The sequence below is a fragment of the Berghia stephanieae genome, chromosome 4 (genome assembly GCF_034508935.2).
Source record: "Berghia stephanieae isolate SIO BIC M18660-M18661 chromosome 4, UCSD_Bste_1.3, whole genome shotgun sequence".
Taxonomy (NCBI): domain Eukaryota; kingdom Metazoa; phylum Mollusca; class Gastropoda; order Nudibranchia; family Aeolidiidae; genus Berghia; species Berghia stephanieae.
Window position 1 is genome coordinate 61,687,799 of NC_088363.1, and position 27,507 is coordinate 61,715,305.

Here is a 27,507-nt window from a genome sequence, read left to right on the forward strand (position 1 = left end):
ATATTAAGGAATCTCTCTCTCTCTTTCTCTCTCTCTCTCTCTCTCTCTCTCTCTCTCTCTCTCTCTCTCTCTCTCTCTCTCTCTCTCTCTCTATCTCTCTCTCTACCTATCTATCTATCTATCTCTCTCTACCTATCTATCTATCTATCTCTCTCTACCTACCTATCTATCTCTCTCTACCTCGTATCTATCTATCTATCTACTTTATCTCTACTATATGCCCCCCCCCCCTCTTGCATGTACAAATACACACATAGATACATCAAAACATACACAGATCAAACCGCAAAATATTTAAGTTAGATCTACATTTTTTGTCAAAATCAATCTTTATGTCCACAAAACAAACAAATAAAAAAACAAAAACAAAACAAAAAAAAAAGCTAGATTGGTGAAGGAGGAAGATTGGACGAGACAAATGTTAGCAACGTTAATCATATTGACTATATTTATGCTATCAGTAAATAGGCAGATAAACTACTGTTGAAATTCTTAACAAAGAAGATGATCAGTCTAGTAACTATTGATAAAATTTTAATTGAAGATATTAAAATCAACGAAATAAAGCTTCATATTACAAGAACAAGGTATACCTTTATTCACAACAGTGTTTTTATAACAGAGTATATGGATGGATAGATAAGAGTTTCTACATTGGCAAGTGGTCGTGATCAAAGCATCCCAACAATCGCATAAAACAATGGGCAGAGGCGTGTTCCTTGGTTCTACATTTCAAGATCTGTCATTGATAATCTGTAAAAACAATATAAATATTTACATATTTGTGTTTGTGGGGTTTTTTTTGTCTCCTGACGAAGACCAAGGGCCAAAACGTTGTTTGTTTTGTGTTGTTCCCTTAAACATGAGTCACATCTACTCACTTTTTTTTCTCTCCGTTAATCAAAGCGCTATTCTCTATGTCATCAGTTGTTAAACAGTGATCTGCAGACATGTAAGCTACCATCAAATAACCAGATTTATATGTAATTGTAAATTTTAAATTGTCATTAAAATTATATGATTTATAACAATAATATACAACAAAGGATGAAACCTATATGCCTATATGTATAACTGCACTGCCAAACCAACTTTATGGAGACAAAAAAAATACTTTAAAGGAATAGGAAAGTTCCATTTTTGTTATGAAACGTATAAATATAATAACAAAGGCGTCATACTATATAAGCCAGAGAATAGCATAGAAAGTTGAAAGTGAGGAGCCAGTTCTTCATGACTATTTGTACAAGCCATGCCTTACATCAGGGATAAATTCATATTGTTTGGAATTTTTTTTAAACGTTCATTCCTTTCTTGATCTGGTGTTGTGATGGAATCCTGTTAGAAACAGAAACTTAAATAAGAAATGATCCAAATCTTGAACTTTATGACGGGTTTAACAAAAATAAATTTACGACATTAATTCTTACCAATAAAAAGCATCATTTATTTTTTCAAATTTTGTTACTGTCAGTTTGTTTGTTTGGTTTTAAGGATTTCCTGGCGCTTGCGACACATTTAGGTCAGAGCCATCAAAAAGGAAGAAAATGAGATAGTAAAAAAATTAAAAGTACACAAGAAAAGTAAGACAAACGGGAATGGTACAAATAGAGAGCAGACGTAGATTCCAAGAGCATACGATTATTGAGTATAGTTTGACATCACCTAAAAGTCTCATCCAGCCTCAAGCACAGGATCCCACTAAGAGAAACACACTCAACTGCTTACATTATATATTTCAAAACAACAAATATAACAATACATAACAGAGAGATATTTTATTACAAGGAAAATAATATAATTTTCCCAAAACTTTAACTGTACATTTGACTGCTTCCTTCCCAGCTAAGGTCTCCCTCAGTGAAAGGAAATTTAAAAAAACAAGAGTAATCTCATTCCAAGGCAAAGACAAAGGAGCAAGTTGGAAAACAGATATAAGGGTATAGAAGACACACAACGTGACCTCATTGTCCTATAGGAAGTCAAGAGCCCCAACTAGAATTTCATTACTGTAATCTATTATCAATTTCCAGCCTATAGTTCGAACCAGACATAATATCAGAATGAAGTGTTTTTGGGGGTTTTTTTGTTCACGATTGTAAAAGTTTTCTTACTTTCCTGAGACAGTTCCAGCCTGCAATCCTGCCCTCAGTTTGGCCAGCTGTTGCTTGGTGTCTGCATCGGCCATTTCTGCGTAACTAGCCAGTTTACTGATTGTTTGTCGACTTGACTGAATCATCTCCTTGGCTCGTTGGGCAGCATCTTCAGCCTTTGATCTCTCGTCTTCTAGACTTTTCCTTTGTTCCTGATTGTCTTTGGTCAACTTTGCATGGGTTTGTCTGAATGGCATAGAAGAGAGATGTATTGTAGAAAAAAAGAAAAAAGAAAAGAAAAAAAGCTTCCATTATTCAATACTGTATCATAAAATTACGTTACCTATCGATTGCTCGTTGATCTAACCTACAAAGATTAGATCAACGGGCCATCAATAGGTGGCCCATTGCCTCAAAACGATATAGTGATAGACCCCCACGGTCTTGTGATAGACCCCTTACTCACATTCTCTTATCAGATTCAGGTGTAAATTGAGTACCTGTCAAGTAACAACGTTGTCTGGGTTGAGAAAAATTGTAACACCTCCTTACAGGCATTATCTCTTATCTTATATGTTCAGTGTTGCTGCTGGCTTGTGACTCCTTGTTTAGTGCTTTGAGCACATTTGATGTAAATAGAACTATTTCTTTTTTTTTTTCTTTTGCTATAAGTCATTCTGCACATATAATTCTCTAAAAACAAATGACTTACTTTGATGCAATCAACTCGGTCTGTAACTTGTCAAATTTGCCTCTGAACCACTCGTGTGCCTCCTGTAAGTGCTTGGAAATCTACAAAAGAAGTAAAACGTAAGCCTTTTACCAAAATCAAAAATACGAATTATTGTTTCATGAATCAAAAAATCCCACATTAATCCTCTCAACACAGTAAACCCTGGACATAGTTCCCCAGGTTGAACGGGAAAGGATTTAGAGCTGTTATGTTTTGTTTCTACAAATAAAACAATCTGGCACATTGTATCACTTGCCTTGATTGTCGGCATAATGAGGAATTAAATCCAAGCCTCTGAGTTAAAATTTTAAAACGTGTGTATGATATAGTGCCTGATTTTTTCCAGAAGATTGTTGTTTTTCATATTTTTCTCTCAGTTTTGTCCCTGAATGAGCTATAGATCCTTTTTTATTATTTCTTCAATAGCCTCTATCTAAGACACATTTTAAAGTTTTTCTCAAAATCGCTTTCAACTGAATCTCAACTCTCGATGTAATGAAATGCATGTCAAATAATCTTCTAAATTTACCAAAGAAAAGAATAAATTTATCATGAACTTAGGATACAGCAAGATTGGCGGACTAATGACGAAATTTATAAATCTCTCTAATTTTTGTTGAATACCATGTGCATTACAAGAATGTCATCATCATCATCATCATCATCATCATCATCATCATCATCATCACGGCTTATCCTTCCTGGACGTGGCCTCCGCAACTGCCTGCCGAAACAAGCTTCTGTCCTGCTCCATCATTTCCACATTCAGTCACTGACTTATTCATCCATTCGCTGATGTCTAGTGACTGTCTTCTTCTTGGTTTCCCTTTCCATCTTTAACCCCCCACAATACCATCTAGTTAAAAAATGTTTCAAGGGTGTCATGCCTCTTGCTATGTCAAAAAAAAGCAAGTTTTAGTTTCTGTATCATTTTGATAAGATGCTGCTCCTTAATGAAATGCCAAGAATGTAGAAAACAAAATAGCCGAGAGGATAAAACACTGCATAAACTACTAGTGGACCAAGTTATAGTCCCTCAGTTGATATCTATTTTATTTTTGTTCCATGAACGGGAAATCTAACCTCTACAGCACAATGTGTGAGTTGAGCTCTGGGTAATTTCAATCTTTCTTTGAAAAAGGGCATATAGGAAAATCCCTCCTCTGGATGAACAAATCTTTTAAGAGTCTAATTTTATTCATTTTATTATACATAGATATAACTTTGTTTCTAAATATGATTATTATGTCTTTTTTTATTGGATTTGAGTACACTGAGTTGTCCTAACAACTTCCTAAGCTGATCCTACCTCCAATGATTCTGTATGAACCTCCTTCAGCTTTTCATTTGTCCCATGGGCTTCTTTGACTGTCTCGGTTTCCCTCCTTTTGGTATCCTGATAGGTATAACAAAAGAAAAAAACAAAATAATTATATCCCAATAAGAACATTGAAATGTTATTTGACTAACCACTAGTAATCTTAACAAAAGTTCGACCTAAAATATGCTAAAAATGTAGAAGTAGTAGTAGTAGTAGTAGTAGTAGTAGTAGTAGTAGTAGTAGTAGTAGTAGTAGTAGTAGTAATAGTAGTAGTAATAGTAGTAGTAGTAATAGTAGTAGTAGTAGTAGTAGTAGTAGTAGTAGTAGTAGTAGTAGTAATAGTAGCATAGTAGTAGTAGTAGTAGTAGTAGTAGTAGTAGTAGTAGTAGTAGTAGTAGTAGTAGTAGTAGTAGTAGTAATAGCAGTAGTAGTAGTAGTAGTAGTAGTAGTAGTAGTAGTAGTAATATTAGTAGTGGTGGTGGTAGTAGTAGTAGTAGTAGTAGTAATATTAGTAGTGGTGGTAGTAGTAGTAGTAGTAGTAGTAGTAGTAGTAGTAGTAGTAGTAGTAGTAGTAGCAGAATCAGTAGTGGTGGTGGTTGTGGTAGTAGTAGTGGTAGTATTAAAAATAGTCGAAATAACCAGATGAATTCTCAAAAAGCAAATGAATGCAACAATACAAGAATGCAAGAAGAAAGAAAAACAGTCATTAAAATATCAAGATAATAGGATAGAGAACAAAAATTATCTTCATGGGGGGGGGGGGGGGGGGATCACTTAAACCATAGCATTATATGACTCACGGAATATTTTTTCCTCATCTCCTGACTAATCCTCCTCTCCTTTTCCAGAGCTTCCTCCTTTAACTTGAGCAGTTCCTGAGAGCTGATGTGCGCTTGGGCCAATTGCTTGACCTCCTCTTGCAAAGACGAAATCTGAGATATGAACTTGCTTATCGTGTCAGCCTACAAACCAAATAAAAGGCAGAGAAAATATTTTAATAGATTGACACTTATATAAATGATATATTCTATTTTCATTTTTTTAAGCAAACAAATAATATTCCATTCTCTCAAATCTCTTGATTTAAAAATATAATAATATCAAAAAGAATTATTGACATCGTGTGTGAAAAGGATATTAAATATAAAATTTAAAAAGGATGCGTTCATGCACAAAATTTTGGAGAAAAGGAAATATAGTTAAAGAAGGTAGAATCTTGAGGAGAATGGTGAAAAAAGAGGTATAATGGTGAAAATATCAAAATGATAAAAACAAAAAGAAAAAGGTTAGAACATTGAAAAAAGAAGGTAAATTTGGTGAAATGATAGAATGTTGAAAAACATAGAGAACATGAAACAAAAATGTGAACAATGAAAGTTTCAGGAGAAAATAAAATTATTATGCTTGCGTCTTCGTCAATCATTTCTTTTTTTTTTATTTGCTGAAGACAGTTTTGACCCGAAATGTTCATAATTCAAAAATGTTATTTCCTCAAAGCCATTTAACCAATGGAATTTAAATACTATTCATTTTTCTTTACAAAAATAACAGAAATATGAGATAAGCTTGTAATAAGTTACAAAGAAGATATTATATAACTCGCCTGGTCCTTGTTTTTCCTCATGTATTCGTCTCTCATTTGCTCCAGCTCTGATATATCATCTCTCACCGTCTGTAATTAATAAAAAATAGTTCACTTCAGCTAGGAAGTAACTTTTATTGATAGAAAAAAATACTTCACATATTTTAGAGTTGATCAAGTACATGTCATAAAGAAGAAATAGACATGGAGCAGGCCTTTATATTATTTAAACTAAAAGGTTAGGTAGGACATTATAGTGTGCCCTATGTAGAAGTTTGATTCTCTTTACAGGGTTGACTAGATACGATGGTACTTTCTTTTTCTTTTTCATAAACATTCGAATTCATCCAGTATGTCCTGCAGCGTTTCTATTATAATTTTGGTTTTCTTTTTAGTTAGAAAAAAAACTGCTTTTAAAACAATCTATTAAAGGGTGAGTTTTGTACCTTCATTTTATTAAGATTATCTTCAAGTTGTTTCTTTGCCCTGTGTAGATACTCCATTTTGTGTCTTTGTCCTGACATTTTCGTTTTTAACTCTTCCTTCTCTTTCTCCCCCTCCGACAACCGATGCCTTAATTCTGTGTTCAATTTGACCAACTCTTGATTGCGACTAGACAAGCTGTCATTTTGCTTTTTCACCTGAGAATAATATATTTTTTTTAATATTATAGAAAACATTATATCTTATTCAATATTGTTTGTATAGTATGAAATATCGTTCTTTTTATGCCATTCGAGTGGCTTAAGTTCATAAAAACGAAAAATGTGTTTACTTATACCAATAATAATAATAGTAATAATAATAATAATAATAAAAATAATAATAATAATAATAATAATAATAATAATAATAATAATAATAAATAATAATAATGATAATAATAATAATGATGATGATGATGATGATGATGATGATGATGATGATGATGATGATGATGATGATGATGATGATGATGATGATGATGATGATGATGATGATGATGATGATGATGATGATGATGATGATGATAATATTAAAGGAATTTGTACAGCGATTTAATGCATAAAATAAATCTAAACGATATCTAATTTCATAAATCACCTTATCTATCAAAAAACAAATATGTATGTGAACCGTATAGGACGTTAAATTTGTTTAAAAGTTCTGTGTTTGGATTTTGTTTAAAAGATTGAAGGGAAAATGTCAAGTAGATGAAAACTAGGAGCTCCAGCTCTGAGAAGCAGAAACCTTTTTTAGAAAAAATTGTCAAAAATAATTTAGAAAAAGTAAAAGCTATGGAAAAGTGCAACAGATGTTTTAAAAAATAAGCGGCTCTCATAAGATTATAATTCAGAAATCAAGGAAATGAGAATATTGTGAACTTAAATGTTTTTTCATGATAACGAATTAGAAAAAAAAACTTCAGATAAAAATAATTACAGGTAATATATTTTTTTCAATAGTTAGTGTGAAAGCATTTAATCAAATTAAAGAAATGTCCAAAAAAAAGTATTCAATTGGCTTAAAACCAATATCTTGCAACAAATATTATCACCTCCGACAAATCTCTCGCTGACTTTTTGTGAATCGAGTCTTTTTCTTTCTTGAGATCAGATTTCAATGATTCCGTCTTTACCTCATATTCAGTGAGTTGACTCCTCAGTTCGTCAATATCTTTATTTCTGAAAAGCAAAACAATCAAATAATACTCAAATACACCAAAAATATAACTAAAAGTAAAGCATTTATTTATGATTTCTTTATGAAAAAACATACTTCAAAAAACACTGCAAGGTATCATATGGAGTTCGTTTCAGTTAGAATTTCATTGATTCAAAGTACAACATTCAAACTAGGTGCAAAATATAAAACAAAAATAAATAAATAAATTGTGATTCCACTGTGACAATAAACACAAATATTTGTTGAAAATATTTTTTAATGGCTATTCCAATTGTCAAGAAAGAGAGATTACATAAAAGTCCCTTTGTGAACCGTCATTTTTAAGTTCAAGTCCCCCCCTCTCTCTCTCTCTCTCTCTCTCTCTCTCTCTCTCTCTCTCTCTCTCTCTCTCTCTCTCTATCTATCTATCTATCTATCTATCTATCTATCTATCTACCTAACTATCTCTTTCAATAACCACTGAGTCTCCAACGTACATGTTAAGTCAAATGAGATCAAACCATATTTTATCACTGAAACGATCACCGATTTATGATACAGTGGGACACCTAAATACTGTTTAGTTAATGTCTTATCAAGTGTTTATAATGGCACGTTTCGTAAGATTTCCATATATCATCAACTCTATTCACTAACAACAATAGTATCGATGATAGCTATTTTTGTGATTGTTTTCAAAGACAAAGCATAGAAACAGAAATAGCTGCATTAAAAAAAAAAGGGGGGGGGGGGGGTTCTTCAGTAATAGACAACAAATATTTTTTAAAGAACAAAAATAGATGCAAGAAGTAGGCAAATTGGCAGTGCACTAAAAATCCAAGGACCCGGGTTCTAGACCTGCTGTTATCTCATCTTTTCCACGAATAAGTAACTTTCCCCTATTCCTACAAAAAAAATTTTAAAAAAGGACAAAATTTCCATTGGAATGAATATTTATAACAATTAATATCACTTCCACACAACTTTTTACTCTTTTGTATGAGTGACCTTCAACCCATGACAAAATATTAAGTTTTTAATTTGTACATACAATAAGTGTACAAGCAAGAAAATAAGAAAAGAAAATAGTAATAAAATAATAATAATAATAATAATAATAATAATAATAATAATAATAATAATAAATAATAATAATAATAATAATAATAATAATAATAATAATAATAATAATAATAATAATAAACAAAGAGCAGTCAATAACTCTTAAAATTATAAAATACTTTTAAAATATCTGAAGAGAAGAGAGGGCTAGGATTGGTAATCCAAGATGAGGAATGTAAGATAAGAAGATATAGTAATCCAATTGCATGTTCAGTCCTTTACTGTCATTAGGAGAAATACAAAGGAAAACACTACTGACGTAAGTGAGAACCAAAATCCTTCACCATCGTCACCACTGCCACAGTCACTGTCATCTTGATGATGATGATGATGATGATGATGATGATGATGATGATGATGATGATGATGATGATGATGATGATGATGATGACGACGACGGCGACGACGATGATGATGATGATGATGATGATGATGATGATGATGATGATGATGATGATGATGATGATGATGATGATGAATACTTAAAACTGAAAAAAAAAACCCATTCCATCTTACCTAGAGGCCTTGAGCTGACAGATCTGACTGTCCCGTTTCCCAAGCTCCACTTGCAGATTTTCGACGATGGTCTGGAGTTGTGAGTGTGACGTCATCACTGCCTCCAGAGTGTTTGCCATGTCCTGATTTACCACCTTGGCCTCCTCCATTGACTTTTTGTAGTTGTGGACCTGGCAAAACAGAGGTTTAAGCACAGACATTGAAAGGTAAGTATGATAAAAATACCATTGCAAAACTTTATCTTTAACATGAAGACAAGGTATAGTAGTTATACAATTATAATTTTTAAAGCAGCTTAATGATAAAGACATCTTCACTTTTTCATCAATTCCCTTCAATATCAATCACAAAAAAAGATTTGATAGGAAATAGTTATTCTTAAAAAATCATTAAAGGAAAAAAAACACACACACATTTACCTTGTAAACTTCCCTATCCTCCAGCACTTCCAATTTCCCTGCCACCTTCTCGAGCTCCTTGTCCATCTCTTCACGTTGGGTCATTGCTGTCTTCAACTCTCTGTCCTTCAGTTCCAAATCTTCCACGGCTGTCCTCGCCTGTACTTCAGCTCTTTGCAAAGAAATCTTGTACTCTGATATTTCCTGCTGACTCTGGTAGAGCCATGAGTGAGTGGGTTGAAAACTTTAATTAAACTGTAACTTTATAGAACTAACACCAACGGATAAATGTCCAATACAGATTTAGTAATGTTAAATGGTTAGAAAATGACAAAGTGTTTAACGCGTAGTAATTTTTAAAAAAATGCAAACTCAGAATAAAAGAATAAAAAAGATGGGGAAAAATAGAGAGAAAAAAAGAATAGAATAATCAGCTTAAAAGCTACAATAATAACAAAAGATTTCTGGGATTTCGTTCAGATTTTAAAACAAAATGGGAGGAATACTGCATATCCTCTTTTTCAAATTTATAATCATACTGATAAGCAGTTTCAATCCTACAAATGTATGGTAATATAAACACACGAACCTGTGTGTACTTGGCTTGAAGGCTTTGACACAGTTTCTTCATCTGAGTAATGTCCCCTTGTTCTCTACTAACATTGTCAAGCTCAAGTTGCAGCTGATGGATGGTGGATTGCAACTTGCCATTATCATAAGCAAGCTTGTTCTTTGCCTCCACCATCTGCTTCAATGCGTCCTCAACTTTTATATGGGTATTCTAGGAGGAAATGAAAACCAAATTTGTTAACCTGTTTTATAATGTTTATTTGTAATTTTCCAGATGGGCTTATAGCTCAATCGGCAGAACGCTTGGCTTAGAAACAAACGGACAACTTTCAGATCAGGGTAAAGTCAATTTGTGAATTTGAACCCCTCTGTCCACCAAGCAGTGATTGAGTAGCAGAATAAGTTACAAAAAATATTGTGAAAAGTACTTTGTACAAGACCAGCATCCTCTACAAAGGGTCACAATCAGTTTAACGCTAAACAAAACTGGGATATACTCAGGCTCCATTGACCTTTTGGCACTGAAGGATTACCGTTCTTTATTTCTTATTTCTTACATTTCTATTTATGTCTACAAGCAAACACACAGGAAGGTAAACCCGATTAGATGTATGTACATCTCAATAGCAGCTTTATACTCCCAATGAGCACGTTGTCTAGTAACTGACTGTGCTGGAGAATCTATTTGTTTCAATGTTAATGCCACAGTGCATACCTCTCACTCTGAGCCTCAAAATAGTGTGTCTTTATATTACAAAGGCAAGCAATTTTGAGCATGGTCAGTGAATGATGGGTAACAAAGATCACAAAATTCTGGCTTATATGCACTCACAAATATTGACTTAGATATAAATTAGGGACTAGCCATGACAGTGACTAACAATGAAAAAGTGGGGATACTAAAACCAATTACTTGTGGCTGTTTGGCTCTGAATCCCTTATAAAGCAATTCAAGCGCATTTGGTGGATATTGTGTAATGTAAAATATAACATTTTGTGTCTTTTTTTCTAAAGTGGATGCAAAACCATTAGATTAAAAAAAACATTAACTACAAGCAATACATTTTTTTTTTAAATTTCATTTGTTTTTATACTTATAACCAAGTGCAGATTATCTCATGATGATAAATATTCTACTAAATTTTAAGATACGAAGTAACAAAACAATAAAGACAATAAAAAAAAAAAAAGAGTGGTAAATTAATGTTCCAAATATGCCAAGTTTATTTTCTTTAGGCCATGGGATGATTTTTGTTTTCACTTGCTCATTTGCAAAGAAGTTGGCATTTGTATAAAGTGATGAATTGGTAACAAAGTCACTTGGGTAGAATGAAAAAAAAATGATACAAAAATGCATTCTTTCCCAAGTGTTTTGATTTCATTTCATCCCATTCAATATTTGCATGGATTCTCGCATAAGATTCTAATCCATACATCTTTCATTCGACTTGAGGGAATTCCAAATCCAAACATATCCATACATCTTTCATTCGACTTGAGGGAATTCCAAATCCAAACATGTGATATCTATACACACACACATACGTGCGCGCACACACACACACACACACACACATATATATAAATATATATATATATATATATATATCAAATAGTACCTGATGGTGTTGGTAAGAGCTCAGTCTCTCCAGCATTTGTGCTTTGTCTTGCTCCAGTTTGGTGCACATATTCCTCAGTGATTCACCTTCAAGCATGCTGGCTTGTACCTCTGTCTGTAACCTTGACCTTTCAGCCATTAAAGTGTCCACAGTTTGATTGACCTAATTTTGAGATGAGAAAAATCTTCTCGTCTAGTATAATACAGTATCAAATAAAAAAACTTTTGACAATTAAGAACAATGTTGGCTTGTTTACAGAAAAAAAAATCGTATATTTATTACAAAGCTCAAAATACAAAGTAATAAAATAAAAGATACATGTTTGTTTTATCCAATTTAACAAGGGACATCTTATGCAGACAACATAACAACCAACATCATACTAACGCAAACACACATAAATCGACATGCAGTAATGAATCAGACTGCACTTAAGACCACTGGTGTACGATTTATTGAATTGAGTCTACTTTCTTTCCTTCTTTCTTAGTTCAATGAAGCAAACATTGATGTTGAAAATGTAAAGTTTTTCATCAAATCAAATAAAGCCGTTGGGTTCACTTAACAGGTCGTGTATATTAATTGCGGATAATAAGACACCACTTAATTACATCTGATCTATTTTTTGAACATTGAACTCTCTACACATAAATCATTTTGAATGACTTTACTGTTTAATGTTTAGTTTTAAATGATTCCAATTACTTGAGCTTGATTATAACTTGAGCTTTTATATAGCGCAATATCCACTAAACATGCTCAAAGCACTTTACAATTAGAATATATTGAACAGAACTATCAAAATGCTTGGGTAGAAAGAAAATAATTCAGTGTCTCAATAGTAATTCAATCTACGACTTTCCAATCCAAAGGCACGTGACATTCTGTTAAGTGTTTGAAAAAGATAACAAAAAAAAAAAAAAAACAAACAAACAAAATACAAAAAAATAAATATAAAACCAAACAAAAAAAAAAGACACACAATGAAACACTCACTGATTTTCATTATGTTGGACAAGTCAAGCAGCCTGTTAGGCGCTCTCTTTCTTTGCGACAGATACACGGAGACCACACTGTTACAAACCAAATACTAATTTAATACACACCTGGTTATGGTGAGAAAATGTGGGTAATTGATAATTTCTGAGGACTCACTATACCATGAAGTGCCACATTAGTGACTGCCAACATTACCATTGTACATTATTGTAGGCAATGATTGTATTATCTAAGTACTAAGAGCTATCTAAAGCGTATTCAATTTTTTAAAATGATAATTGTTAAATAGTCTAAGAATGAAGGTTTGAATTGTTTCTTATACTCCAGCATTTGTCTTAAGAAGGATAATTGTAGAGATATAAAATTATAAAAGACAACCAAACTACTTACCTTGAGTGTGGAAAGATGGAAAATAATATTTAAGGCATGTCATTAAAATTGTTAAAAATCACCCTGATACTGAAGACGAATTTCAAAAGGACTGTATATGGCAATTCTCTTTTTAAGAGGGGGAGCAATAAGGGTATGGAAGCTAACACGGAAGTTTCAAAATGAATTAAATGAATTTTTTTATTGGCCTTTGTGGCACTTATGGGTCATATAAGCACCTTACACTGAACTGAATAAAAATCGATAACTTAAAAACAATAATAAATTGAAAGCGCTCACAAACCTCCTCCAACAGACTTTCTTTGTCCCTCAGGACATTCTGTTTCTCACACTCCATTGCCTCTAACTGATTTCTCAAACTTGCTAGCTCCCTCTCCAAGCCATCAGCTGCTGAGCTGAATTCTTTGTTCTTCTGCGATAAACTCTGTTTAGATGTCTTCAGCTCTGCTTCCATGCTTTCCCTGAAAGAGAAGAAAAAAGAGAGAAAATGAAGTTGTTGCAAGAGGCCATTTTCGTCTAATATGTCATTATCAATTTTTCAGCTTATTTTGATGAACTATAGGAAAAAAAAAGTTCAATAACTTGTCTTCTTCTTTTAGTTTTCTTGATTTAGATATTGACAAAAATGATCCAGAGACTTAATGACTGGCACTAAAAGCATAGAAGTAGAAGATTCTAAAAAAGCCGTATACAATAGTGAACAAATTCAGCAACGTATTGTGGGGACACAAATGCAAGAATATAACAATGATTTATTAGTTGAAACATAAATATTCTAAAATCAGATCTAAGTGATTGTTTATATATCAATCACTTTAAATACAAATTCATGTCTTATTTATTTTTGATAATTAAATGAAATGTAATGTTGAAATAATTTTGTCTCCATTTCACAAAAGCGATGCAGCAATCTTTTAGCATAGCCTCAAGTAAATAAAACGGAAAATGTAAAACGATAATCATGAAGTTTGACAATAATCAAAACCTCTTGGAGATAATTATGCAGCTGATAGTAGAATAATCAGAAATAAATGCACTTTATGCTGGAGTAATGTATAGTACAAAATGATCAGTGGATAATATTGTTTTTTTTCGTTTGGACTTTTTTGCTGTTTTGTTTTGTTTTGTTCTATTCTGTTTTTAACTTGATTTTTACAGTTCATAATAAATTTGTCTTTCTCCAACTAATGTATTCATTTAAATTTGGATTGTTTGACATTTAACGTTGTTACTTGGTTTTATTTTCCTGCATTAAAGTAAAAAGTTAGATGAATACTGGAGTAAACATAATAAGTTTCGTACATTCTGTCTTGCTTTTCTTTCAATGCCTTTTGCGCTTTTTCCTTGTCATCTTTCATCCTACAGTAGTCAGATTCAAGGGCAGATTTCTCAGCAAAAAGTCGAGTCTCCGACTGGATGAAAAAAAATAAAAAATAAATAAATAAAAATTTCACCTCCTATAACTTTCTATCTTTCTTTATTAGGAATGAAATCCTAAGCTCAACGATGTGAGTAAATAATTCCACTTTTTTATACTCCATTTATATATATAGATTAAAGGCAGTGATTCAATGGGGGAAAAAAGGCAAATCTCAAGCTGGATAAGTGTTACAAATATATTTTTTTAAAAACAAAAAACAAACAAACAAACCCTGCGTGTTTCAATTTTTTTAGGTTATTCAAACAGTGACTGATCTTTATTGAAAGGAAAAAAAGCTATAGCAAAATTATTTTTACATTTTAAAATATAACAAATAAGCCCACAATCAAATGCATTCCATGATATTTATTTACGGAAATAAAATTAGAAACGTGAAGTACAACAGCAATAAAAACCTCTTTTGTTTCTTGTTGTGTTGATGTCAGTATCTCGAGCTCTGATGTCAATGATTTCACCCTCTCACATAATTGGTATTTTTCTTCTTCAAGTGTAGCTTTTCCCGTCTACATGAGGACAAAGTAAAAATTAGAAAGTCATGAATAAATAAAATAAATCTTGAAATATATAATAAAATTAGAGGATATTTGACAAAAATCGTTTAGAAGAAGAAAAAAAAAGGAAGGGAATTAAGAATGTGTATTTATTGCTACATTTTTATTCCGCAGTTGCTTGTCGATCCAGATGTCATCTTTGAATAAACACGACACAATAAATGTAACATTCTTTGAAGACTTCAAATGTATATATTGGTAAAAATAAAGTTCTACAGTTCTAAATGCAGGGACGGCTGGTAATAATGGGCAGGGTGGGCAAATACCAGCCTGTTTTTTCAAGTTATATGCTGTATTACCAGCTCTGAAATAATCAAATTTAAATTAGATAATTTCAAAAGTTACTACTTAAACGTGATACTTCATACTGAAATCAATTTGTGTGTATTTTTGATAGATTGCGAATCACCATGCATCCCTTAATGCATAAACCAGGATACGCTCCTGTTCTTTTTTTATCACCCCCCCCCCCCCCCCAACCACTCCACTCCGCCCACATCGTCATCTCATCGTCTCGTCGCCTGACGGTGAACTAACTCCGATTTTTGCTGTCTGGCCTCTCTAGTACTAGGTCGGGCTAATTCAAATGAGCCCACCTTATTAACCAGTGAAAACTAAATAGAGATTTTGGCAAACGAACTTTTTCTTATTTATTGCCTTACTTGTGCTGGTACCATTGATGTAATGACTTTGGGAATGTTCCAGTATTGAATTAAATTTATTAATTTACTAATTTTATATCAATTTAGTATTAATTTGTGTTGTTTTTATATATTTGTTTATCCATTTAAACTTTTCTTTTTTTTCCTCGTTTTCTTTAGTGCTTCTCAAAACTCATTTATTTAAATTGTTTTCTTATTTGTTTTTTTTGTTGTTGTTTTTTGTTTTTGTTTTTTGTTTTGTTTTTTAACAAATTAATTTGTTAGTTCTTTTTTTTTTTAATTCTTAAAGTAATTACCCCTGTATTTTTATTGCCAGACAAAATAATTTTGCAAAACAATGTAATTTTCTATTGTATTCCGTATAATAAAACAAAACACTTTTATTCAAAAGTCACGACTAAATAAATATATAAAATACAACCACCATTTTGGTTTGCTCAACATTTGAATTAGTATACGAGAAATACTCTTCTGAGAAAAGGAGAGAGTTGAATTCTAACTGACTTATAGAGGAAATACGGAAGGGTGGGCAGATTCCGTACTTGCCCGTCCTGAAGCTAATACATACATAAGATAGTTCGCGATGAAGAGGCGGGAAGCTCGGGGTTGGTTGGGTAAGGAGTAAAGATAACACGGTCGTTATTGTTATAGTCTAACAAATGCATGAGGAGAAATTCGTAACATTATTTTGTCTTAATTGTATTGTATGAAGTATTGGCGAAAGCCTAAGATTAAATAAACGTTGTTTTTGTTTGTCTTATTTTGACTATGGAACTGATACTGATACGAGTACTTGTCATAGCAGAGCTGCCTACTTGAAATAGGAAAATAAAAATCGTAGTTTTCAGGGCTAATAAAATCGTAGATATTTTAACTACCCTTTAAAAAAATGACCGGAATTTCGACTTTTTTGATAGATATCAATTTTTTTTTAAACGAGAAAAAATGATTGGAAACGTAATAATGATGGTGATGGTGGTAGTGATAGTGGTAGCGGTGGTGGTAGTAGTAATGATGGTGGTGGTAGTAATGATGATGGTAATATTATTATTGTTATTATTATTATTATTATTATTATTATTATTATTATTATTATTATTATTATTATTATTATTATTATTATTATTATTATTATTATCATCATCATCATCATTATTATTATTGTTATTATTATTATTATTATTATTATTATTATTATTATTATTATTATTATTATTATTATTATTATTATTATTATTGTACGTATTGGTGGTATTACTATTGTTGTATTTTTGTGTGGTTATTAATGGTATCAGTTTATTGTATGGTTCCATTTACCATTTTTTTTCCCACTTTCATGTGGTCATCAAATTGTATGATTTATTGTCGAAAGCCTAAGATTGAATAAACTTTGTAATATCGTATGGTAACCATCATTGTCGACGACATCGTCGTTGTCATCATAATCATCATTATCATCATCATCATCATCATTATCATCATCTTCATCATTAACAACAACAACAATATTAACAACAAGTACTACAATAGCAATAAAAACAATATCAACATCATCATAACATTTCCGTCATCGTCTCCACAACTATCATTCTAACCAACAGCACCACCAAAACCACTACCATAATTACATCCTCCTCCACCACCACCACCACCGCTACCACTATTCCAACCACTACCACCACCGGCACAATCACTCTAATCATCAAGACAGCAGTGAAATGCAATTTGAGCTCTGAATGAAACTCGAGTCATATCGCTATTGTTGCTTCTCGATTAAAACTTTAAGGTTACTACATACTACTGAAAACCAATAATGTAACAGAAATATTAATCTCGCCGTTGAGGGATTAAAGCAAATCTTTAATTTTTTCGAGTGAACGAAATGGACTTGTATTGTCAAGGTGTTGTCGCATTATGTCTCGTCGCTTTATTTTTTAGTGGTATTCTCTTTCGTGATTCAGTTTTGATTACGTTTGGAATAATTAAAATCTACTTGTATTGTCCTTTCATTGTGAATGTGATTATTTGTGGTTGAAATATTATTTTTTAAAGGTGAAAAAAAATAATAATTAAAAAAAAAATTAATTAAAAAATAAATAAATAAATAAAATAAAATAAAAAATTATATATATATATATATATATATATATATATATATATATATATATATATATATATATATATATATATATATATATATATATATATATATATATATATATATATTTATGACCGAATCATCTTTGCCCCACCACTGTAAATAGGCTAGAACCGCCACTGTCTAAATGCTTTGTCATAAAGCTACAAACTGTATATAGGAGGTTTCAATTGTGTTTAGTGTGAATTGCTTTGGGAAATCCACATTAAGCATTATAAAATAGAGAACCACAGAAACAACAGAGTTGGCATGATTGCGTGTTAATTCTTATAATATGTCAGGTCTTGCTGAGTTAAGAATGAAATGACTGATATTTGAAATGGTTTTTAGAAGTTTTAATTAGACACAGTTTTTAAAATGTTTAAGTTTATCTAAACAGCAGCACATCCATTTCAAAGTCTGTCTGCGATAGGACCTTATTATACGATAGAGCTTTTAAACTCTATAGTATCAAAAGAAAATATCTGAATGTTGTGAATGTAAAATAATAAGTATTGTAATGTCTTGCAATGTTAGTGCTAACCGTTGTTAAACATAAGTTCACACATTGCTTTATCAAACACATATGCAAGGTATACCGTTTGCCTGCATCCCTAACCATTGCTGCATCACCAATATGTCCATACTCGATTGTCATCCTGTAATCACATGTTTGTTCCTTGTTAATTGTGTTTCTTGAAGTAATAAACAATGGATTGTTTTAGAATATGACAAATGTTACCATCATGACTTTCCAATTAAATGGTGAGTACTTAACAGTACAGAACAAACCTGCCTTTACTGATGCATGCTGATTTGTTAGATTTTTGTTTTGTTTTGCTTTGGTTTTTTTTTTTTTTTTTTTTGGGGGGGGGATTGTTTTTGTTTTCATTTTTTTTCTGTTTTTGTTTGTGTGTTTATTTTGTTGTACTTTTATTTTATTTCTATTTTTTTTTCCATTTTTTAAAGATTAAAATTGAAGATATTTATTTTCCTTCCTAAATACAAAGTTTCAGAAGAATTGAACAAGTTCCACTGTGTAAGAGCAAGCTATTAATAGTAATCCATTTCATTTCCCTATCATTCTTTCTTTCAAACACAAAAACACAAAAAAACTGTATAACATATTAATGAAGCGGTTTCTAGCTCACTGGTTTCTTTCTCTCTAATTGTCAATCGGAAAAGAAGATGGATATAGTGTGAATACATTTCCATAACTTTCTGAAAACATTCAAATAATACGGAGATCTTACTTTCAAAGAATCTGTGACTTGTTGAGCTTGCCCCAGTTGAGATATCAACTCTGTGTACTGAGCCTGTAAGCGACCTAGTTCCTGGGAAGCCTTCTGATTTTCTACTTGAGATGTTGTCAGATTGAGTTTAAGACGGTCTGAAAGTGCAAAAGGAGATGAGTGATGCAACATTATAAAATAATAACTCTTTAAGCAATTAGTTGAAAATGCAATGAGCACCAATTTTTCAATGCAGTACATTACCAGGCATTGAATGAGTAGTATTCAATGCAATATCCTTATATTATATTATGTATCTTATATATAATTGTACACTAGTTAAAAGAATTCCGTTCCTTGCAATGCTTTTAGGTGGTCCCAGTCCAAATTATACATTTAAAAAATAAACATTTTAGCAGAACTAATAACAAGTTAATTAATATACTTATAGAAATCTGATGTCTAACTGGATTTCACCAGAACTTCACCAAACTGCCCTTTTTGCAAAAACAACAGGTAAAACATGGACCACATGATCACACAATGCCCAAATACATCACCACCTGGATGGTATGAGGTGATCCACAAGGCGTCTTTCATTGAGTGATTAAAACGACACTACCACTAGCTACTTGATTAGTTAAATCAGTTTAATGATTAAAGAGAGAGAAGGTGTGTGTGTGTGTATGTGTGATTGAGCTGTGAATCCAAAAACTTGATGATAGCATTATCATGAATCAAATGTACATTTTAATTTACCCTGACTTTTTAAAAAATGGTTTATGTCTGTTATGACAACCCATGGTCTTACCTACAATTTTAGCTTTAAAAGTGTACACTTTTATTTGTGTTTTTTGGGGGGTTTTTTTATTCCTTTGTCTTTTTGTTATCTTGTGGTTTCCCCTTTTTTATTTCATTTTCCTCAGTATTTTGGAGGAAAACTGTTACGGATGCTTAGAAGAACAGGTTTTTATTTTATTAACCAAACATAGAATGGACGGGAATGGTTAGGTTTCTAAAAACGTATATGTCAAATAAGATATTCATGTTTTCACATGCATGCAGCAATATATGCATAATATTAAAAAAGCAGATTTTATCACCCCTTTCAGCTACTGTAACGACATGCATTTCCTCAATTTTCCTCCTTCTACAGATCTCTTGGTCCAGTTCATCTTTAACTTTCACCAGCTCAGTTTTGAAGCTGTTGGAACATGTCATCTGGTTTTTATCCTGCAGAATTTCAACATATGGGTTACATATTGCATACTAAACATTAAGTGAATTCTTTAAATTCTTTAAATCAACTTTTTTTAAAAAGGAAAGAACTCAAGCTTTCACACGGCCCAATATCCGCTAAAATGCGGTCAAACTGCATTTTAAAGGGTTCCAAACCAACAGCAACACTAAACATGTTGGACGAGAGGGTCTATTACAATTTTATTCAACGAAGGAGATGCCGATACTAGCCAGGTACTCATTTTACACCTGAGAGTAGTGAGAGAATGAGAGTAAAGAGCCTTTTCTGAGGACTCATCTTTGTGCCCTCGAACTAGGGACCTACCAGTCCAAAAGCGAGTGTCATACCACATGACAACAAAGTTGCACATGTTTAATCTCCTAATATAAAATTTTTATAAGCTTAGAATTTACCACTATCCATAAAAAAGTGTTTAATTGCTTTCTTTACCAGTAGTTAGAAATTGTATTTAAAAATTCATTGAATTAAAAAAAAAATTATTGTTTATATCTAAAATTCTAATTTTAATTATCAAAGTAACACCTCTGATCTCAGCGTTTCTATAACAGCTTCCATATCCTGTAACCTAGAAAGCAATGTTTTGTGGGATTCCTCTAGACTGGCTCGAAGACTTGTCTCCCTTGATACTTCCTCTTTCAGTTCTGTCACCACCCTTGTTAATTTCTGCTTCATAGCTGAAAGATCTTCAATCTTCATTTCATGCTCAGCCTAAAAATAAGTAAGAGAAAAAGAAAGTAACTTTTAATGATAAGCTTTAGAGTCGTGTGTGATAAATTGAAATGTAAAAGATTAGTTTGAAAAAAAATTAGGAGAATAAGTTGAAAATTGAAACTGATCTCACAGACAAAATATGAAATAATATATGATTTACACATATTAATGTTGTCCAAAAAAATATTATTTTGCATTTCCCAAAAAAAAAATTGACATGTAATAAGTACAAAAATATGAAATATATGATATGCACATATTAATGTTGTCCAAAATAAAAAAAAGAATATATTATTTTGCGTTTCCCCCCAAAAAATTGACATGAAATATGTACAAAACAATTATCCTTGGGGGTGGGGGGGGGGCGGTAAGGGGGCAAATAACCATATCACTTAGCAGTTAGGTATGTCAGATATAAATAAACAAAAAGCATTGATAAAGAACATTTTCTTTGTTTTCATCATGATCAAAGTGCTTGACGGTGCTTCCATTCAAAAGAATCAGATTGCTATTTGAAATGATGGCTACCATTTTAAAAATCTTGCACACTTACAATACCAAAACCCTGTATACATGCATTTTCCCTAAATCAAGATTGGATATCTCTCTACTACATTTATTCTCGTTCAATTGTTAAACTACATGAAAAACATGTCTATGTCTTTGTCCTTTCCACACTGAAGACAAAAATGGGCTGGTATTAATGCACTGACCATCTTTGGCTATGATAAAGGGGTGCTGTTCCTCCATTGGGTAGCCCAAACATATTTGGAAGTCAACTAAATTGGATGACATGATGGCAATCTTATCCAGGACATTCAAATCAGTCAGAATTCCAATTTTAAAAAAGTTTTGCAGTTTTGTGTGCAACTGATAACATTAATTAGTTATTTGTGACTTAAAAATCACTTACAGGTCATAGACTAGTTCTATTATTTTTTTTCTTTTGTATATGCATCGTACAAACCAAAATTTTATATGACTAGAGGGGAACTCGCAATATTTGAGAGTAAATAAAGGCAATTACGAACAGGCACTCATATATTTTAACTATTATACCACTGTATTGTAGAAATTATCGAGACCATGGGATGAATCTTTTGAGGTGTGTGCAAATGAATTTGGCAATAATAATAATAATAATAATAATAATAATAATAATAATAATAATAATAATAATAATAATAATAAGTCTTTATTGTCCTCAAAATAGTGACAATTTGTCATTTGGTTACAGATTTATAGCAATACAATATTATAAAGAACATACATAACATAATATATTGACATATATACACACTCACACATATGCACACTAGTGGCATCGTAGTCATCGTCACCACCATCGTCATCAACAACATCATCATCATCATCATCATCATCACCATCATCATCATCGTAATCATCATCATCATTATCACCATCATCACAACAATACAACAACATCACAATAATGACCAATCATGCCCTAGCAGATTTTCTAAATAATCATTTTAATCAACGGGTGATAGAATTTTAAAAGGTTTGCAAGTTACTCGTTTATCAATCTGTAAGAAATAAATTTAGAATTTTTAGATTAACCAGTAACTCTGTCTTCAGTGGCAAAAGTTGAACAAGGGCTGTATGGAACAATTTTGACCCTACCCCTATTTTTTAACAGAATAGATTATATAAACTGTCGTGTACTAACAATACATCTTTTACTTAGAACAAAAAACTTAAATTTTATAAATTGAAAGTTCAAATGAACCCCAACTCGTCAAAAGTCTCTGACTGGAGATTTTAAAGAAATCTGAAAGTAGTGTATGACGGTTTAACAAGATGGGGGTCATCTTAATCTGTCGATATATAAAGCAATATTGTAATGGTGAAAACAATGTTCAAAACGAAAAAAAGGTACTTTTTCAGCATACAGCAGTTCAGTCATATTGTTATGGCCAATACCTGAGATTTCACATATCCATCTAGAAGAGATTTTAACTTTTCTGCCTCTTCCCTTGCCCTCACTTTTGCCTCTGCTTCAAAAGCATTTTCTTCCTCTAACTGGGATGCAACTCTTTTCACTCGTAACAGCTCTTGTTCCAACTCATGTCTTCCAACTTTAATCTGGGAATCAAACAATAAAATAAAAGAGGCTTAAATTTCCACATATTATATGACTGACTTTCTTGAGGCTTTTACTTTTTAATCATCTGATTACGACGCCTTGGCTGCCTCTCTGATTTTCTGTGTCAATTCCTTTTATATAAAGAACAATTACATTTTTGTGTGAGCTCCACCCTTTCATCAGTAAACAATAAAAAGAATAAAAATTATTGAAAATATTTCTTAAAATCGAAAAATAAAAAAGTAATGAAAATAAAAAGATAACATTTCCTTTATTCATCCCAAAGGGAAGTTTTTACCTTAGGGTCTATTTCAAGAAATGAACGAGATAACCCTAACACTGGCACCAGCTGCAGTGTACAGCACCACAAAGCAAGAAATAGAGGTTAATCGAAAAATAAAAAAGTAATGAAAATAAAAAGATAACATTTCCTTTATTCATCCCAAAGGGAAGTTTTTACCTTAAGGTCTATTTCAAGAAATGAACGAGATAACCCTAACACTGGCACCAGCTGCAGTGTACAGCACCACAAAGCAAGAAATAGAGGTTAAGCTTCTTACCCCCCCCCCCCCCCCCCCCCCCCCCCCCCCCCAAAAAAAAAAAACAAAAAAAAGAAAAAAGAAATGCAGATCCATGTTTCCTGGTTGGGAGGAAGTGTAATTCATTATCAACTCAGCCATCTTGTAATCTCTACCCCCCCCCCCCCCCCCATACCCACCCTTTCCCAAAAAAAAAAAACAACAACGGTACTGGCAATTCAATATCATTGACATTGATGTTGAGTAGGAAAAGATTTGGTCCAAAAATAATTTTTGTTACAAATCCTGTTCTTTCCTAAAAATATGATAGCATTTTTATCTTTACATAAAACGTGTCACAACATGTATTTGTTGAATTAACACTATTGTAAGGAACAGGGAAGTGCATAAACTCATTTCAATGCAATTTTCCACAATTGAAAGAAACTGACTTTAAACTTGAATAATTGTGTAAAAGAGAATCACGTGAATTTTTTTTTTCAGAGAAATCATGTAAAAAGCAAATTTCTTACCTCTTCCTCATGAGATACATTCCTCTGTTTCCTTCGGGATGTGTTTTCAGCTGTTTTGGAAGATTGTGGGGCAAATTCGGAAATACTTTTTACATTGTTCACATCTAAAAGATTTGGCATTGACAAACCACGTAGGGAAAAGGGAGTTATAGGTTTATGTTTAGAGCTTTTGGGCTCATTGGCACTTTTTTCTTTTATACTTGCGATCTTAACTGATGTATTTTCAGATATCCCTGGCCCTTGGTCAGAGTGTAGTGATTTGTTGCCCATATTTTCATCATTTTCCTTTATTGTGTTGCCATTTTCATTTGGGTTTTTATCACCTACAGATTTGGGGGGAACACGTGGGTTGCTAACTTTTTCCTTGGATGAAGTTGAAAAACCCATTTCTTCCAATTGTTTCATAAGCTGTTGTGTGTCCTGCTCTGCTGATGCAAGTCTACGTCGCAAGACATCTGTGGTTTGATCTGTGGTTGAAGCCATCATTGAGTTATTTCATAATCAAAGTCTTGTTAGAAACAGCCTTTTCTTTATATGTCCGAAATTCGCCTGATGATTTTAAAATAGTCATACCCGCTAAAAATCCTGAAAGAGAATTTTAAAAAAAAAAAAATTTTAAGGACTGTATGAGCATTTCATTGCAAAAGAGCATAGTTTGAGACAGTGTCAGGTAATGTGTCAAGGAATTTTAAAAAACAAAGACAGTTTTATCATTGACAAAATTCAAGACAGGTCACACATCCATAAATGAGATGTAGTTATCCAAGCTTTTATTTTTATTTTTTGTTTAAATTTGTTTATATAATCTTCTTCTTAACAACGCCACTACCACATTATCTCTTTCGTCTGTAGTGTTTCATTAATCCTGTTTTGTTGATAAAGGTGAAAACCCAAAACGTCCATTTTATCTGTTTTCGTATATTAAATTGAAGCCTACATTCAATTTCACATTGTTATTTATCACTATTTTTTTTTACAACATCTGAATGTTTTTTATTATCATTTTAAACAGCAGAGATTGATGTGATTGACATCAATGTAGATACGGTGTATCAGAAGTTATAATTTGATAAAAATTACGCCATTTTCTAAATTTTGTAATTTTTTTCACAATTCAGAGTGCAAAAAATATAAGAAAGCTCATCTAGATAATATATTTCAGTCAATGCCAAAACTTATCAAGATTTCATCGTCTTCCAATGCTAAAGGCCCATTTGAACCAGTTGTCAGCTTATCGAAAGGCTTTTCATTAAGATGGAGTTGTGTACCCAGGAGTAGGACATATGTCAAAGTCTGGGCACCGGTTGTGAATCCCTCTTAGTTTCTCCCTAAAGGTACTTAAGCCTCTGCACAGTGACAATGTAGGGATCCAGTGCATATGTCCTCAGAGCATCTTCACTTGCGTTATGCTACAGCTACGTTATATATATATATATAAATTTTACAAAGTGAAATATGTTGTCCCTATGACCCCTAGTTTGAATTTATATGTAAATGCATAAAAATGTATAAATATAGAATTAAGAATTAATAGCGACACTTTATATATTAATTTTATTAATTGAGATAGATTATTCTTCTGGCCTCTAGTCTGAACATGTATGTGTATATTTTTTTTTTTAATTATTTAATTTAAATCACAGTTGCTCGTTAACAATTTGAACACTATGTGGTAAAAATGAATTAAGGTGACGTGTTGTCTTTGTCCTTAGAATATGATATTAATGAGCTTTTGAATTATTAATTTTTACTTTTGAAAAAAATATAAGACTAGCTAATAAGAGTCACATTTTAATTCGAAGTGACTATTAGAGCGACACATAACATAATATTAGATATCGCTCTAATAGGGTGAACCTAACAAAACATTATTTATTGCTTCAATATTTTCTGTAGAGAGAGAGTCACTAAATTAAAAGGAAAACATTGGTATGCCTTGTTTTTTTCTGCTAATGTGCAACTAAAATTTAAAATAACAAAATAAAAAGTGGTATTCAAATTTTTTTTTTTTAATCCTCTAAATTAAATAAACATGATTAAATATCTCCATAAGTCGAGTGGATCTGTTGTCCTGAGTTCAAATCCCAATTATTATTATTATTATTATTATTATTATTATTATTATTATTATTATTATTATTATTATTATTATTATTATTATTATTATTATCATTATCTTTTCTGTTTCTGTCATTAATTTGTCCACAGTAATTTTTGTTTACCATGCTTTATTATCATCAGTGATGACCATCCAATTCTATTTTAAAGAGATCACAACAGTCAACTTACGAAAATTTGGTACAATTACAATGGGGCTAATGGGGGTGAAGATGTCTGAGCACGACCTAGATAGTAGGTAATGCTAGATATCGCTCTCACAGAGCGACACCTAATGCCTGCCATTTTAATTTACCGTGACATTTACTAGATAGTATCAGTTTTACCCACTTTATTTTTTCTCCATAAATGAACTTTGAACTTGAACAGTGGCTCATTTGTATAGGCACCACTGGCTTCACATGGAGTTGGGTTTGTTTTGTTTTTGTTTTTCAATTTTATCACATACTGTATCAAATGGTCATGGTAAGAAGTGGACTCAATTTGGTGATAAAAGTGTAAGGAAAGTATAAACTTTCAAATTCAGGTGTGCTCTACTCTAATAATTATCTGGCCATTGTCAATCATTGCCATTGCATTGTTATTATTGTTGTATTTTACAACTCCATTCAAAATAGATGACAACAAAATATATTTTACTTATAGTCCTGTGTTATTTCAGAATTCATTTGCCATTAGCTTTGAGAATCGGAAATGATTAAATAAGTCAATTATATTGTTTACAAAGTTTAGACAGTTTACCTTTTGTACTTGCCACGGCTTGTCGCCATAGACGCCATCCATTGTACAGGAAGTGCTCTTTTTTGTTTGAAGTAAAGCTAGGACGAAATGTGCGTGCGTTGTGTGTTTATGTGTGTGTGTGTGTGTGTGTGTGAGAGAGAGAGAGAGAGAGAGAGAGAGAGAGAGAGAGAGAGAGAGAGAGAGAGAGAGAGAGAGAGAGAGAGAGCATACTCATATACTCACCATGATTGATGCGCATCACTATGTATTATTTATTCCCCCCGTACGTAGATAACCAAATTTCCATTTCACACCGTACAAGTCCTTTTGTTTTGTTTTTACTTTTACGTCAAAATATTTATATATATATATATATATATATATATAATATATATATATATATATATATATATATATATATATATATATATATATATATATATATATATATTATGTATATATAATTTACAACTGTAACGATGCGATCGATCATGAAGCATACAATATAACAATAATTACCTACTTAAAT

General features: G+C 32.0%; 1 protein-coding gene across 2 annotated transcripts; it reads right to left on the minus strand.

The window, feature by feature from the left end:
- On the minus strand, positions 1-27,053 carry LOC144970964 (uncharacterized). 2 transcript variants are annotated; one of them, XM_078911188.1, is made up of 21 exons: positions 27,000-27,053; positions 24,141-24,725; positions 22,927-23,088; positions 20,794-20,979; positions 20,114-20,243; positions 19,032-19,168; positions 14,824-14,931; positions 14,290-14,399; positions 13,271-13,448; positions 11,599-11,760; positions 9,999-10,190; positions 9,431-9,622; positions 9,012-9,181; positions 7,267-7,393; positions 6,176-6,370; positions 5,751-5,819; positions 4,948-5,109; positions 4,136-4,222; positions 2,806-2,885; positions 2,115-2,339; positions 1-753 (listed from the first exon to the last, which is right to left on the minus strand). In XM_078911188.1, the coding sequence occupies exons 2-21, from the start codon at positions 24,624-24,626 to the stop codon at positions 726-728; spliced, it is 3,186 nt and encodes a 1,061-aa protein (XP_078767314.1). In that variant the 5' UTR covers positions 24,627-24,725; positions 27,000-27,053; the 3' UTR covers positions 1-725. The 2 variants fall into 2 exon arrangements, with proteins under 2 accessions (XP_078767314.1, XP_078767315.1); XM_078911189.1 differs by lacking the exon at positions 6,176-6,370 and having other exon boundaries at positions 578-753; positions 27,000-27,046.
- Between the last annotated feature and the right edge of the window lie 454 nt (positions 27,054-27,507).